The sequence below is a fragment of the Bison bison genome, unplaced genomic scaffold, assembly GCF_000754665.1.
Source record: "Bison bison bison isolate TAMUID 2011002044 unplaced genomic scaffold, Bison_UMD1.0 scf7180017862158, whole genome shotgun sequence".
NCBI lineage: Eukaryota > Metazoa > Chordata > Mammalia > Artiodactyla > Bovidae > Bison > Bison bison.
The window spans coordinates 1551994-1567271 of NW_011492730.1; the positions used below are offsets into that span (position 1 = coordinate 1551994).

A 15278-nucleotide genomic window follows, 5' to 3' on the forward strand; every position below is an offset into this window, starting at 1 on the left:
GAGGTGATGGAATTCCAGTGGAGCTATTTCAAATCCTGAAAGATGATGCTGTGAAAGTGCTACACTCAATATGCCAGCAAATTTGGAAAACTCAGCAGTGGCCACAGGACTGGAAAAAGTCAGTTTTCATTCCAATCCCAAAGAAAGGCAATGTCAAAGAATGCTCAAACTACTGCACAATTGCACTCATCTCACATGCTAGTAAAGTAACGCTCAAAATTCTCCAAGCCTGGCTTCAGCAATACGAGAACTGTGAACTTCCAAATGTTCAAGCTGGTTTTAGAAAAGGCAGAGGAACCAGAGATCAAATTGCCAACATCTGCTGGATCATCGAAGCAAGAGAGTTCCAGAAAAACATCTATTTCTGCTTTATTGACTATGTCAAAGCCTTTGACTGTGTGGATCACAATAAGCTGTGGAAAATTCTGAAAGAGATGGAAATACCAGACTACCTGACCTGCCTCTTGAGAAACCTGTATGCAGGTCAGGAAGCAACAGTTAGAACTGGACATGGAACAACAGACTGGTTCCAAACAAGAAAAGGAGTACATCAAGACTGTATGCTGTCACCCTGCTTATTTAACTTATATGCAGAGTACAACATGAGAAAAGCTGGGTTGGAGGAAGCACAAGCTGGAATCAAGATTGCCGGGAGAAATACCAATAGCCTCAGATATGCAGATGACACCATCATTATGGTACAAAGTGAAAAGGAACTAAAAAGCCTCTTGATGAAAGTGAAAGTGGAGAGTGAAAAAGTTGGCTTAAAGCTCAACATTCAGAAAACAAAGATCATGGCATCCGGTCCCATCACCTCATGGCAAATAGATGGGGTAACAGTGGAAACAGTGGCTGACTTTATTTTTCTGAGCTCCAAAATCTCTGCAGATGGTGATTGTAGTCATGAAATTAAAAGATGCTTACTCCTTGGAAGGAAAGTTATGACCAACCTAGACAGCATATTGAAAAGCAGAGACATTACTTTGTCAACAAAGGTCCGCCTAGTGAAGGCTATGGTTTTTCCTGTGGTCATGTACGTTTGTGAGACTTGGATTGTAAAGAAAGCTGAGCACCGAAGAATTGATGCTTTTGAACTGTGGTGTTGGAGAAAACTCTTGAGAGTCTCTTGGACTGCAAGGAGATCCAGCCAGTCCATCCTAAAGGAGATCAGTCCTGGGTGTTCATTGAAGGACTGATGTTGAAGCTGAAACTCCAATACTTTGGCCACCTGATGCAAAGAGCTGACTCACTGGAAAAGACGGATGCTGGGAAAGATTGAGGGCAGAAGGGGACGACAGAGGATGAGATGGTTGGATGGAATCACCAATTCAATGGACATGGGTTTGGGTGGACTCCGGGAGTTGGTGATGGAGAGGAAGGCCTGGCATGCTGCGGTTCATGGGGTCACAAAGAGTCGGACATGAGTGAGCGAGTGAACTGAACTGAACCTAATCCTGGACTTCCTGGTATCCAAGCACTATGTTTGCACCCAAACATTACAAGGCCATGTTCATGCTTGCTGATTTCCCTAGACTAGGTCTCAGTAGAGGTTCAACAGCTCTACCCAGGTAGCTCTCCAAAAGGCAGGCAGAGCACAACTACTCATATGACTCTCTTGCTTCACCCTTAGAGCTTTTAAGTTTCCCCAATAATGCCTGCTTCATAACCCAGACTGCAGGTCATTGTATCTAACTTCTTCCACCTTGTCAGCATTACCTATTCGTAATCTGAAATTCAGATATTATTAATACTGTGTAATAACAGTCATAATTAGAGACTGCTATCTCTTGTTACACTGTTTGCAAGATATAAACTGTACTTCCTCAAAATAACTATTAAAATGTTAGACTGACAAAATAAGCAATTAACTTGGGCAAACTTCAGGAGAGAGTGAGGGTAAGGGAGACCTGGCATGCTACAGTCCATGGGACCACAAAGAGTCGGACACAACTTAGTGACTGAATAACAAAAACAAAACTAAGCAATAGTGAAGATTATATAAGATATTATTTTTAAAAAAAAAAGAAAGGTAACAGCTAAAGATACGATGATCCTGAGAATGAAAGCCAAAATTTTAAGTGAGAATTATTTAAGGATGTTTAAAACGTACCTTTAAATTGTTAGCTTTTACAAGACTTATTTTAACCTGTGGCACAGGTGCTGGATTATCCCACTGATCACAAAGTTGAACAATGAGAGGATTCTGCAATTCTCTTCCATTAATCACTGGAATGGACTAAAACATATACAAATCTTTTAAGAAGCACTAACACATGCCGAACAATATGATTACTGTTTAAGTGAAACAATCACTGAATTTATCTGTTTTACTCACAAATAGCTCCTTTTATCCATTAAAATAAACTTCTGAAATTCAATTACACTGTCACTAATAATACTCTTCTTATAGAAATGATTAAAAATTTGATAAAAGGGAAAATATATTTGACATTACTGGCTTCCAGAGCTAGTCAAGAATTCTGAAAATTACATGTTGCAAGGACTGCAATGGAAACAGAAGTTTATCTCAGGCTCTCATATTTAGCACTGGTCGATCTACAGTCTAACTCCTCCACCAATTGTTGGCACTCTGTCAAGTCTACATGAAGCAGTATGCACAGCTTTCCAGCTGCTAGTCAAATAGGGCTAGTCATGGATAAACTTAAACAAAACAGTGTAGACTTAAAATGATTCTTGCCTTTCCCTTAATCCAAATAAGGCCTGTGTAACTCTGGGAATTTGTATGCTGACCTAGGTATATCAAAGAAAACCCACTGTCAAGCAAGAAACCTGTTAAAAGTCCAATCCTCTGTATCAGATGTTAAAAGTTAAAGAAAAAAAGAAGATAGGAAAGACATAACTAGCAAAAAAGGAAAGTGATTTATCACCTCTCTCCTACTAGTAATGTTCCCTCTGCTTCCTCCATCCCTCCAATTATGTTAGGAGGTTGCTAACAAGTGGGAGAAACATCAATAATGTGTTAGGAACTTTTTTTTTAAAAGATACCCTTGAAGCTGGTTTATGCTTGACTACCAAAAAAATTTTCATGGATAGACTATATTCTATGTGCTAAAGTTTATAAAAAGCCTGAATACACAAAAAGTGCTAATGTTTCCAAATGTAAACACATCAGGGTCTTTATTTCTAGTTACATAATTGTCCATCTATCAAACAGCAACTACCTGGTAAAGAATATCTTTCAGTAAACAACTTACAGCCCAAGCTGTTAGCTGAAAATTCTTCTGGGTAGTAGTGGAGAAAGGAAATAACCAAAACCAAACGTTCATGATTTGCCACTTATTAATACTGTCATGCAATATAACGTTTCAGAATTTGTTTCTTCATTTGTAAGGAAGGAATCTGTTTCCTCATTTATAAGGAAGGACAATACATCATAATGTTGAAGATCAACTGAGAAAATATATGTATATTTATATAATTTTTCTATTTATCATGCTTAGGTGTTAAATTAGTTCCCCTTTCTATTTAAGATCCTGTGTGTGGACGAGGGAGGTAGGTCAAAAATTAAATTGGAAAATTCTAGGAAAACCACATATTCAATGATAACATTTTCAGCCTTACTCATATACAACGTATCTCTTAACAGAGAATTGGTTTTACGTTTTATTTTTAAAGCTTTTGGATTTCAGTGGTATCTGCAAATAAATCCTATAATAAATTTTTGAGTTAACAAGCTGTCATTAATTTTTCTATTCCCCTCCACAAAATCATTTAAAAATATGAACATGTAAAGATTTTTTCCACCTCAAAGGTACCCAATTATTCCATGATACTGTCAGTCAACAAATTCTTTATTGACATCATTAGGTTTCTAAGAAGGCATTGATTTATGCAGTAAATACGCTTATATAAAAACAAGTGCACTGGATTTGCAGTACAACTCTTCAGTCAACAAGTGTTAAGGAAAAAATTGTTTTTAAAGCACTGTCATATTTTTTAAATTTACAAATCAAAAAAGGACAACATCAAAAAAGGACTAGAGCAGAGATATGTAAGCTTTTCTCAGATCATCAGTTCCTTTGTGGGATAATTTCATCTACTACCATGGTCATGTGAGATGATTTTCCATTAGAAAAAATAACCTTTCGTACCAACAGATAAGGCTCTGCCACACCATAACTGAACACCAGAATGTGAACATTTTAAAATCAGAATTCTAAAAATTTAATGAAAATTGAAAGGTAACAGATTTGACAGAGATTTGCAAATTAGTATTTAAGATATGCATAACTATAAGCACAGGGAAGCAAACTGATGTTTTTAAGAGTGTAATGAATGACTTGATATCTGGCATGCATTTAAAAATTCCGGCAAAAACATTTTTTTAATAAGCCAGTGAGACAGAACAAAGAAATACAATTGGTGAACATCAGTAACTGTTGAAACTGGTGGTTCATTATCTATTTTTATTTTAATGCATATTTTTAATTTCTATAATAAAACTCTTAGAATTTGAAGTATCACTATTTTTTTTTAACAAATGAGGGCACAGTGATGAATAATAAAGTATTAAAATTCATATTCCTTTGTCCTTTTGTTATTGTTACTATTGTTAGTACTCCAACAACAAAATATAACTTTTGATCTACTAACACTCTGAAGCAGTTAGTAGGTCAAAATATTGATATTAAATTCTTTCAATCAAGGCAGGAAGGTACTTACCTCCTTTAACTCCGGCCAGTCTACAAGGAGAAGTTTAGCTGGTGGCCCAGAAACTAGCTGCACTCGAATAAAGTCAGAAAATTCACGCCAAGTAAAGCAAAGATCCTTATTTCCAGGGGGACCTGGAATAAATCTGATGCCTTTCACATTTATACTTTGTGTATTTTCCTAGTGAGGAAAAGCACATTGAAAAAAACACCAGGAAGATCATGTTTAGTTTTCAGAAAAAAGAAAGAAAATGCTGTCACTACCTATGTGCATACAGATGTGTTTCTGGTAAAACAGCAGCAAGTAACACACATATGCCAATATTGGCGTGCCCTGAATTTCATTTCCTTGAGACAAGAAACTGAAATTCTCTTTTGTGAGGGAGAGATCGAAAAGGTTCAACCTATGTCCTTTTTCCTTATCTTTTCCTAATTTCCCTCTTCTTTACCCTTGCACTGTCTCCTTTCTGCTCCCCAAATAGCCACATATGTGCCTGCCCAACAAGCTCCTTCCCTGTTTGCCATATTTTTTTCCTACATGTTGATATTACCAAGGGAATGTGCTTCAAAAGAGCAGTACATTTTATGAAGATGTGGAAATAATCTTAAGAAACAATGGCACATTAAAATCAATATTTTATTTTAAAAAGACTTTAAAAACAGTGTTATTTAAAAACAACTTTGGTTTAAAAAAAAAAAACTGGAAGGTTCTTTTTTTTATGCAGAGACTAGGGGTAGACTTCCATTGTTTCTATGAAAGTGAGTCAAGATAGTACCTATCAATTGTAAAATGACAGTAGAAAGAAAGTCAACTTGACTGGAGAATGAGCCATGGGAGGAGACAGGTGTGCTGTAGCAGAATACTATGGCGTACTTAGGCACCCTAAACAGACAGAGTCTAACCTCACAGTATAAAATGCTGACAGGTGGCATGAGATGGGAACTGAAAAATGACACTAGATTTGGTCAGGTGGCACAGGGCAGAAAAACCCAAGAGGCCTGCCTGGGAATAAGACTGAAAATGTGAAAACAGAGAGAATACATAACTCTTCCAAGGAGTTGTTCTATATATAAAAAGGAGAAAAAGAGGGCAGTACTAGATGGACATGTTTCAGGGCCAAGGACAGAGAGTACGGCATGTTTATATGCTGATGGGACTCTAACAGACAGGGAAAACAAGATGTAGGAAAACAGGTTATAATTTAGGAACAATCAGTTGAAAGAGGATGGGTGTCTATGCATAACGTGACAGGAAGAAGAGACTGTTCGTGTACAACAGTGGTTATTATCTGACTTCATCTACACAGAGGGTGAAGCTAGACAAGAGAGCATCTGAAAGTCATAGATCAAACCTGATCTTTTACAGTAAACAAAACACGACTAGAAGTTCCTCAGCAGTGCTAAGATATTGTAGAAAAGGCATTCTGAAAACTAGAAAATAACAGCCTAGTAGGTTAGTGGAAACAAAAACTCCAGTTAGGAAGGGCAATGATGAGACTCTCATGATTCTTCTGTTGGGTAAGAGGGATAATGGAGGCTCCAAAAGGAAGAAGAGGTTTAAAAACCACTAAATGCCCTAAATGGATTCAACTTTACTCGAGCCTTAGAATTCCTTCTTTCTGACCTGCTCTAGGCTGGTAGGTTCCTTGAAGGCTCAACTCCAACATCTTTTCTAGAAAACCATCTTTAATCTCTCCAAGAATACTTGTGTTTCCTTGCTTGCAGAAATCATTTCACCAGGATTCTTATTTTTCAAGCTAATCTCAATTAACTGCACACTTGCATACTTTTACAACTAGTATTCTCCCAGGTATTCTATTTAATGCAGGGACTGAGCACCAAGAAATTTTACTTAAATAGCTACATGAAAAATGACCTTTGTACACATGTCAAAATACTTAGGGATGAAATGGTATGATGTATAGAATTTGCTTCAAAGTGACAGGTAAGGGGGAAGTGATGAATGCTGAAGCTGACTGGTAGGACCATGGGAATTATTTATACTACTTATGTTATTTTTGTGTATGTTCAAAATTTTTGTGTATGTTTAAATTTTCATAATAAAAATTACTTCAATTTTCTTTACATAATAAAAATTACTTTTACAATTTTTCATTGTAAATACTGCAACAATCAAATCTCTCTCATTTCTGTTTTTCCCAAACTTTCTGTTATATATAATTTGAATGGAATAGTCAACTGTTAACGGGAAACAGTCATACCTGAAAAGTAGTTTTCAAATGTGAGCTATCAAGTCCAATCCCAGCAATTCCCAATGCAGACAGAGAACTTGGTGAAAATGCTTGAATCTGATTCCCATACTGATCTGTAACAGTTATAACTAAAAAGGGGGAGGAAGTTTAATTTTACAGTATCTTAATTTAACATGATGTTGATGTCACATGTTTTACCATGAATATTTGAAGGAAACAATTTAGTGTCATGTAATAATCTGGATATAAGAAAAATATAGGATATGAATCACACTCACATATTTATTTTATGCTAACAAAAGTCAACATTCTTTTCTAACAAAAGTCAACATTCTTTTCAACTAACTGTTTTCAGAATTAGGTCAGCATAGGCAAAGATAGGGAAAATGCTTCAATCTTTCCAACAGTGGATTTTAAACTATTAACCATATATAAATCCAAAGTTTTCCTTTCAGATTATATATGCCAAAACATGAACATAAGGACGTATTATAGAAGTGTTTTAAAGAAAGAAAGTAGGTCATACTAACCTATTTCTCCTTGAAGCTCTTGACCCATCTGTACCGTTTTTCCTCCTTTTAATTCACATTTTAGATGTTTAGGTTCATCTGGAAGTGGTCTGAAATTGATTAACAAATTAAAGGCTTTAATTACACCATTATTGTAGAAAACAGTTTCAATATGCTAAGGAGTAACATATGTAATGCTCATTTTCTTAAACTTAAAAAACAGTATCACTATTAACCCAAAGGGAAATACAGAAAAGACAGCTTGCAAAGACAATAGAGAATACTGACCAAAAAAATAAATGCATGTTAGATCACAGTTATCTATCCTGGATTAGAAGGAAATTATGACATGAGAGCACTGAAAAAAAAAAGCAGATGGGTTGGTAAGAATGACTCATCAAGAGATCTGTCTCTGACTGAAGAGTGGTACATCTGATCATTTTGTCTCAGACATGGAGCTATTCTAAGTGTTGGAATAGTATGGAAATGTGTACAGAATTAAAGTAGAAAAGGTTAATAAAAAAGAGGCAGCCAAGGAACTGACAGGCCAGGGTGAAGGACAGGTCTTCTATATATTTACTTAAAATTTCCCCTTTTCTATCAGGTAGACTCAGCTTCGAAAATCGCCACTAACTAATGAAAGAACTCCTTCTGAGCAACACATTGACTGATCACACTGCATCTTTTATATTTCTCACGTTTTTGTCATTTTCTAGGAGTTTTCACTGTTGTCTGTCCTAGGAGGATATTCCTTTAACAAAAGTTCTAGTGTGGCAGATACTAAAGGGGCAAGTTAAGTGGAGGCTGAGAGTGATATTAAGAACGAATCACTATCATCAGTGAAACTTTATTCCAAAGACAACCTGTTTCCAAGAAGTTGTGGAAATTTCTACATTAAAAAATGACTTTGATACGTATGCTTTGGTGAAAAGCATTTTTGTCACCATATGCTGAACATCTCAAAATGTAATATGCCCACACACCTTACTGTAAATGCACTTTCCAAAGACACATGGTCGTCTTGGAATGAAACCTGGCAATAGCGCATGTCTTTCACAGATGTCGGCACTTGCACATCAGGAAGCAGACCCTGCAGCAAGTGCTCTTTGTTAATCTCAGGAGTCCAATTAACCTAGAAGGGAAATTATATACTTAAGAATCATATAAAGCTTACTTCAATGTCTTCCTACTGCCAGTTATCTTACCAACCCATGCTCCCCAACTCTAAGGAAAAAGGCAGGCCCTTTATGACTATAAATGATGGTGGTTCATATATTACCAAGAGAAAAAAGTTATCTTCATTGTCTTCCCTGTTAATACTGCCACATCTTTCAATGCAATGAAATAAATATTCCTAAGTCATTCCTTTAGCACTTTGCCATAAGATTATTACTCTGGTCATTATAGTTTAAAAAAACCATGGGAATCAAATTATGTGATCAATTCTGAGAAGTTATAGTCAATTGTTTTTGTTTTTTCAAAAAGAATCTTATTATTACAGGTTTTAAATGAGATATAAGTGGACCCTATTCAGCAAGGTGAGAAAAGTTAAATTCACTATATAATTACCATCCTGGCCACATCTTGATCTTAATCCACTCTCAAATGTTTTTAGCTCTAATTTTAAACTCCATATTTTGTTATTTGATCCATTTTTTAAGTTGACTACCCCACTCTATTTTACTTTTAAACTTCCAATCCTTTCTATTTAAGACTTTTAGCTCAACTTTATGCTTTTAGCCTTTATAACTGTGATTCTTAAATCACTGATATTCTAATATTGTGATCCTAGTTTACACCATTCTAACTTTCTTAGTTACCTTGTTATCTTTGTAAACCATTGTTTATTCTTTATATCTTTTTTTCTTTTTTTAAATAGTGGAAGCAGCAAGCAGGAGTTGCACAAAATGGCTGTCTTCCTTCACCCTAGCTGTGCTCTCTGCTCAGAGAATTCCTATGTCTGCTCAGAGAATTCCTATGTCTGCTCAGAGGATTTCTGTATCAGTTTGGGTTGACTTTCCTCAGTAATAGATAATTCTCTAAAGACTACACAATCACTTTAAGTGTGTACATTATAAATATCCTTTATAGTCAATAAAGCTACATGTTTTAAAATATCTGGAACCCAAGAAATGTATCATGACTAAAATTGAGGAAAATGTGTCAAAAGCAGGCCATGAGCTTAGAGAATGGCAAAAAGAAGGTTATATGCAGAAAGAGGCTCTCAAGTCAATGTTTATTCTTAATCCCAATAAGAAACTAAACTGTAGAAACATTATTATGAGAAAGCAAGGTATCAGTTCAGAAGCCAGGTTGCTAGTACCACTTTTAAACCACTTGCCTTCAGATCTGCTGAGAGATAAAAATGGCTTGCCTCCCTTCCAAGCAGGATAAGGACTATTTCTCTCACAATCCTCCCTTCTCTTATTATGGAGGGAAAAAATAAACCGGCTGGCGCAAGGGCTATTCCAAATATGATTTTAAAAATCATGTCAGCTGAACCCTGGTAAACAATTCTTACAAGATATCAGATCCTGTATCTTGGAGACTCAGAATGGCTACAGAATTTAATACTGCAAAAAGAGGAGAATTCTCTGGTGGTACAGTGGTCATGACTCCTCACTGTCAAGAGCCTGGGTTCGATCCCTGGTTGAGGAACTAAGATCCCACAAGCTATGCAGCATGACGGAAAAAAAAACACCACCATTTTAATTGGGTTCTGTGAGGTGAGCTGTTCCAGTTTCAGCATATAGATTCACCCTTTCAAGGTACACACGCTACATTTAGATGGCTGAGGACCATCTGAAGCTAGTGAGAACTGACAAAACCATTGTGTACGGGTAACAATTTTAGAGACTGCTTATACCAATTTCAAATGGCCAAATCAGGGGTCTGGTTTGGGGTTTACAATACTGTTCTACTGTTTGCCTTTAACAGACCTTTTCTTTACTGCCTTCAGAAGAGCTACAAAAATACTGCTCTGGTCAAGTAGAGATCTTAATTGTGAACATAAATACAGTTCATCAGGACTGGATTTTTGTTTAGGTGTCAAAATCATTTCTCTAAGCACAGATTTGACACATTCAACATTCCAATCTAGTGCATGTTAAAAAAAAACACAAAATTTTATTTAGCCTGGGGTTCTAAATAACAATGTTGTTTTGCTAGGATGAGCGTCTTCTTAGAGGACAGCCTATATAACTTGTTCAGTCTTCCAAGCAAAAAATGTACAAAATTCTTGCAAATAATCTATTTGAGATACCTACTTTAATTTTCTCCGTCAAAGCTGATGTTATATGGATTTCTCTTTCTCCTTCATCATACATTTGAAAAATAAGATTATGCATAACATCTCCTGCTATCCAGTTAACCTCATCCTGATGTTTGATCTGGATGGCCTTCTGTCCTTCCACACTGAATATCTGTAATCTAGCAACGTGACTACTGGGGAGCAACTTAATAGTCTTCTCCACTGGTGCTACATCTTTACAACTCTGGGAAGAGAGAAAAACACAAATAACATACTGAATGAAAACATCTGTACTGAAAACATCATTTTTGGCTTTTATGGTGACTCTTTTGTATTGCTTAGGAATTTATTTCCAATATTATGGGAGATCATCTTATATATTGTTAAAAATTATAGGTTCTCTCATTAAGAGGACACTGTACTATTAGCAAGCCCATATTTTATACCATCAAGTTATAAATAATGAAAGTGGTCACACTGTTAAAACCTAAAACTAGCATGCTGCTGCTACTGCTGCTAAGTCGCTTCAGTTGTGTCCAACTCTGTACGACCCCACAGATGGCAGCCCACCAAGCTCCCCCGTCCCTGGGATTCTCCAAGCAAGAACACTGGAGTGGGTTGCCATTTCCTTCTCCTAAAACTAGCACATTTGGACTTAAAAGAACATTCCTCTTGGTATATCTGCTTAAAAGTGTTGCAAACTTCTGAAAGTTTAACATGTGACACAGATTTGGTGTCAGCATTTATTAATAAGAACAAAGGTGTAATAAATTAAGAATGTTCTACAAAATCAGAGACAAATAACTGCCATAAAATATATTACTTAAGGAGCTTCTAAAGCTTTTTCAATTCATTTTTTATTGGGGTAAGTGGACAGAGTTGCTTGTAGCTAGATAAGGACTCTAGGTGCCCCAAGGCTGAGCAGTTTGTAATTTGTCATAAGAACAGCAGTGTTTTAAGAATCAGCAGAGATGAGCTGCTATGTTACATAAACTGATTTTAGGCACACAAAATTAAAACACTACACAATCATTTCAGAATCTAGGTATAGTGCATTCCATAGAATACAAAAAATTCAAGTCTAAACCTAAAATACCTTTACAATCCTGCTTTGCTAATGTCTCCTTCCTCATCTACTTGAGGTCATTCTATCAAAGCCCATTCACACAAATAATGACACAGTCAAAATTACTACTTCACAGAGTATCAGGCAAATAACCCACCTGCTGCTATCATAAGCACATCTTATTTGCCTGACTCAAAATTAAGAGTCACTGCTTTGTGATAACATTTTTAAACTGCATATTACAGGTATACTGTGGTCTTTGTTTTAACTGTCTTGTACTCTTGATTTTCAGCCTGCTGCTGCTCTGCAGTATTTATATAATTGTATGTAAATGCTCCCTTGCTTTCAAGCCCAGCTTTCTCCTTAACAACAAATCTTTTCTTCCAGAATTGTCTTGCTCTTTTGCAAGACAATATACTCAAAAACACATTGCTCACATTACTGAAAAAAAGGAAATGCATAACAAATGTTTTAAGATTATCAAACATAACTAGTTTCAAAGAATTAGAATAAAGTCAAATCATCTCATTCTAATTTTAAAAAATAAAAGTTTTTACCCTTTTGAGGCTCAGTATGTGTTAGCTGATGTATACTTAGTTGGAAAAACATTGGTTCATCAACTGATTGGGTAATTCGCCATCTACCACCACATCAATCATGAAGAAATCACGTACAGGTATTTCACTTGCTTAAGTATCTACTGTCTCATTTAGCAATCTTCGGAAAGCAGATGCTTCTATCACCTGCCTGCCCTCCTCTAGGCTGGCCTCACCTTCAGCCATGATGAACGTCCAGGAACAAGGGTCCTCCTGGCACATCAACACAGCACTCTCTTTATAGGATAACACTAAGAAAAACCATGTATTTATTTTAAATTATACATACATATTAAATGTTCATATATCCTTCAGTAGTGGTTCAACAGGGACATTTATTAAACTTTCTAAGAAATAGGTGTAACTATAAGAAACAAACGAATAAAATAAAACGGATAGTTGTTACACTCTAATAATAGGAAAAAAATAATTTTAGGAACATATAATCAATAATAGCTATAGATATTATAAAAGGTTTGAGTAAGAAATTTCTAATATCTGATACAAAGTATTATTTACTATACCATTTCATTTTTGCCTTTTCTTCCCTCTGGCTAAAAGAATCACAAATATCTCATCTTAAAAAGTCAAACAACTTTACATGAAATATTATAAAGTTATTAAAGAGTATTTGAATAAAAATTCAATATAATACCAATGAAAAACAATAACAACTTACAGGTATTTCAATTTTTGCTTTAAGTGTCTGGTCTTTTTTAATATTCTGAACTTGAATTGCTGGTCCTGATAAAATGCTAGTTCCAGAACTACTGCAATCCACAACATAGATTGGAAGGTTTGGAGCACCTGAAAACTATTGGAAGCATACAAAATAATTTAAGATCCCAATCAAATGCAACTGTTACTCAATAACTTAAATTTTCAAATAATGTAGTATAGCTACTACTTCTGACTATAAATTAGAAAACTAAGTATAATTCACTAATATACTAGATAATTTCTGAATGAAAAGAATTAAGTTTCTAAATGAAGCAACTGACAAACAACTAATCTCAAAAATATACAAGCAACTCCTACAGCTCAATTCCAGAAAAATAAACGACCCAATCAAAAATGGGCCAAAGAACTACATAGACATTTATCCAAAGAAGACATACAGATGGCTAACAAACACATGAAAAGATGCTCAACATCACTCATTATCAGAGAAATGCAAATCAAAACCACTATGAGGTACCATTTCATGCCAGTCCGAATGGCTGCGATCCAAAAGTCTACAAATAATAAATGCTGGAGAGGGTGTGGAGAAAAGGGAACCCTCTTACACTGTTGGTGGGAATGCAAACTAGTACAGCCACTATGGAGAACAGTGTGGAGATTCCTTAAAAAACTGGAAATAGAACTGCTTTATGACCCAGCAATCCCACTGCTGGGCATGCACACTGAGGAAACCAGAAGGGAAAGAGACACGTGTACCCCAATGTTCATCGCAGCACTGTTTATAATAGCCAGGACTTGGAAGCAACCTAGATGTCCATCAGCAGATGAATGGATAAAAAAGCTGTGGTACATATACACAATGGAGTTATTACTCAGCCATTAAAAAGAATACATTTGAATCAGTTCTAATGAGGTGGATGAAACTGGAGCCTATTATACACAGTGAAGTAAGCCAGAAAGAAAAACATCAATACAGTATACTAATGCATATATATGGAATTTAGAAAGATGGTAACGATAACCCTGTTATGAGACAGCAAAAGAGACACTGATGTACAGAACAGTCTTTTGGACTCTGTGGGAGAGGGAGAGGGTGGGATGATTTGGGAGAATGGCACTGAAACACGTATAATATCATATATGAAACAAGTTGCCAGTCCAGGTTCAATGCACAATACTGGATGCTTGGGGCTGGTGCACTGGGATGACCCAGAGGGATGGTACGGGGAGGCAGGAGGGAGGGTTCAGGATGGGGAACATGTGTATACCTGTGGCGGATTCATGTTGATATATGGCAAAACCAATACAATATTGTACAGTTAAAAAATAAAATTAAATTAAAAAAAAAAAAGAGTAAGTTTCTATAATTCTAGGTAAAATATGCTGATTTTGGAAGAAAAATCAACTTCCTTAACCATCATTCTTTCTTTTACTCTACCTATTTGGGTTTTCCTTTCCTTCTTGAGCTCTTTTACTCATATTCATTTACCCATCCATCCTTAATCCTCAAGGATAATTGTATCATTCTACTCATAACTGAGTACTTCATCTGAAATGAGGAGGATGGATAAAGGAAGGAGCGGGGAGTAATCTGTAGTTCAATACTTGGCATAGTTGGTGTCATTATCGGATTAGAGATGTTGAAAATTATTGGCAATGAGACAGCCCACAAATTTCTGCATGGAATAATCATTACACAGTCTAGATACTTTATCAGGCTTACTATAAAAGAGCCAAAAGACAGTGATTTCCAGTTACTACAATGGCACTCAAAATCTACACATTCTTATCTTACAACAGCTTACCTTACAATGAACAATCAACTTTGGCTGTGCTGTTATATTGTCTGATTCATCCAGAACTTCTACCTGAAATGGGAAAGCTGTTCCATTTTCTATAACTAAAATTTCAGAATCAGGTTTCACTTTCAATCGACGAGGAGGACCTACCAGAAAATTTATATAATGAAAATGAGATTCAGGTTTCCAAAACTGAAATGTTAAAACAGCAAAAGAAACAGCTTTTAACATTTTAAGTTTTAGTATCTTTTAAATAATGCTGAGAAAGAAGAAATATCCATGTTTAAACATTTCTACCCCCAAATGAATAGATTCTACACACAACTCCCAAATGCACAGATTTCCAATTGTATTAAAATGTTTGAGATCTAGCCTCGGTTTTATGGACAAGCTAAGACATGTGGTAACTCATGCTAGAAATCACTCAAATGTGTAAAATACTAAAAAAGATCCTGGAAAACAGTATTCAAGAAAAAAGTAAAAGTTTATTAAAC

At 35.7% G+C, this 15278-nt stretch overlaps 1 protein-coding gene across 1 annotated transcript in view; it reads right to left on the reverse strand.

Moving 5' to 3' along the window:
- Positions 1-15278, reverse strand: part of SMCHD1 (structural maintenance of chromosomes flexible hinge domain containing 1) — a gene marked incomplete at its 5' end in the record, with an annotated part of 126878 nt that overhangs the window by 47078 nt on the left and 64522 nt on the right. Inside the window, 8 exons of the mRNA XM_010832731.1 lie at positions 2111-2236; positions 4684-4851; positions 6893-7011; positions 7414-7502; positions 8376-8524; positions 10659-10886; positions 12984-13118; positions 14791-14930. Coding sequence (XP_010831033.1) covers positions 2111-2236; positions 4684-4851; positions 6893-7011; positions 7414-7502; positions 8376-8524; positions 10659-10886; positions 12984-13118; positions 14791-14930 — 1154 coding nt within the window. The remainder of the gene's footprint in view (positions 1-2110; positions 2237-4683; positions 4852-6892; positions 7012-7413; positions 7503-8375; positions 8525-10658; positions 10887-12983; positions 13119-14790; positions 14931-15278) is intronic.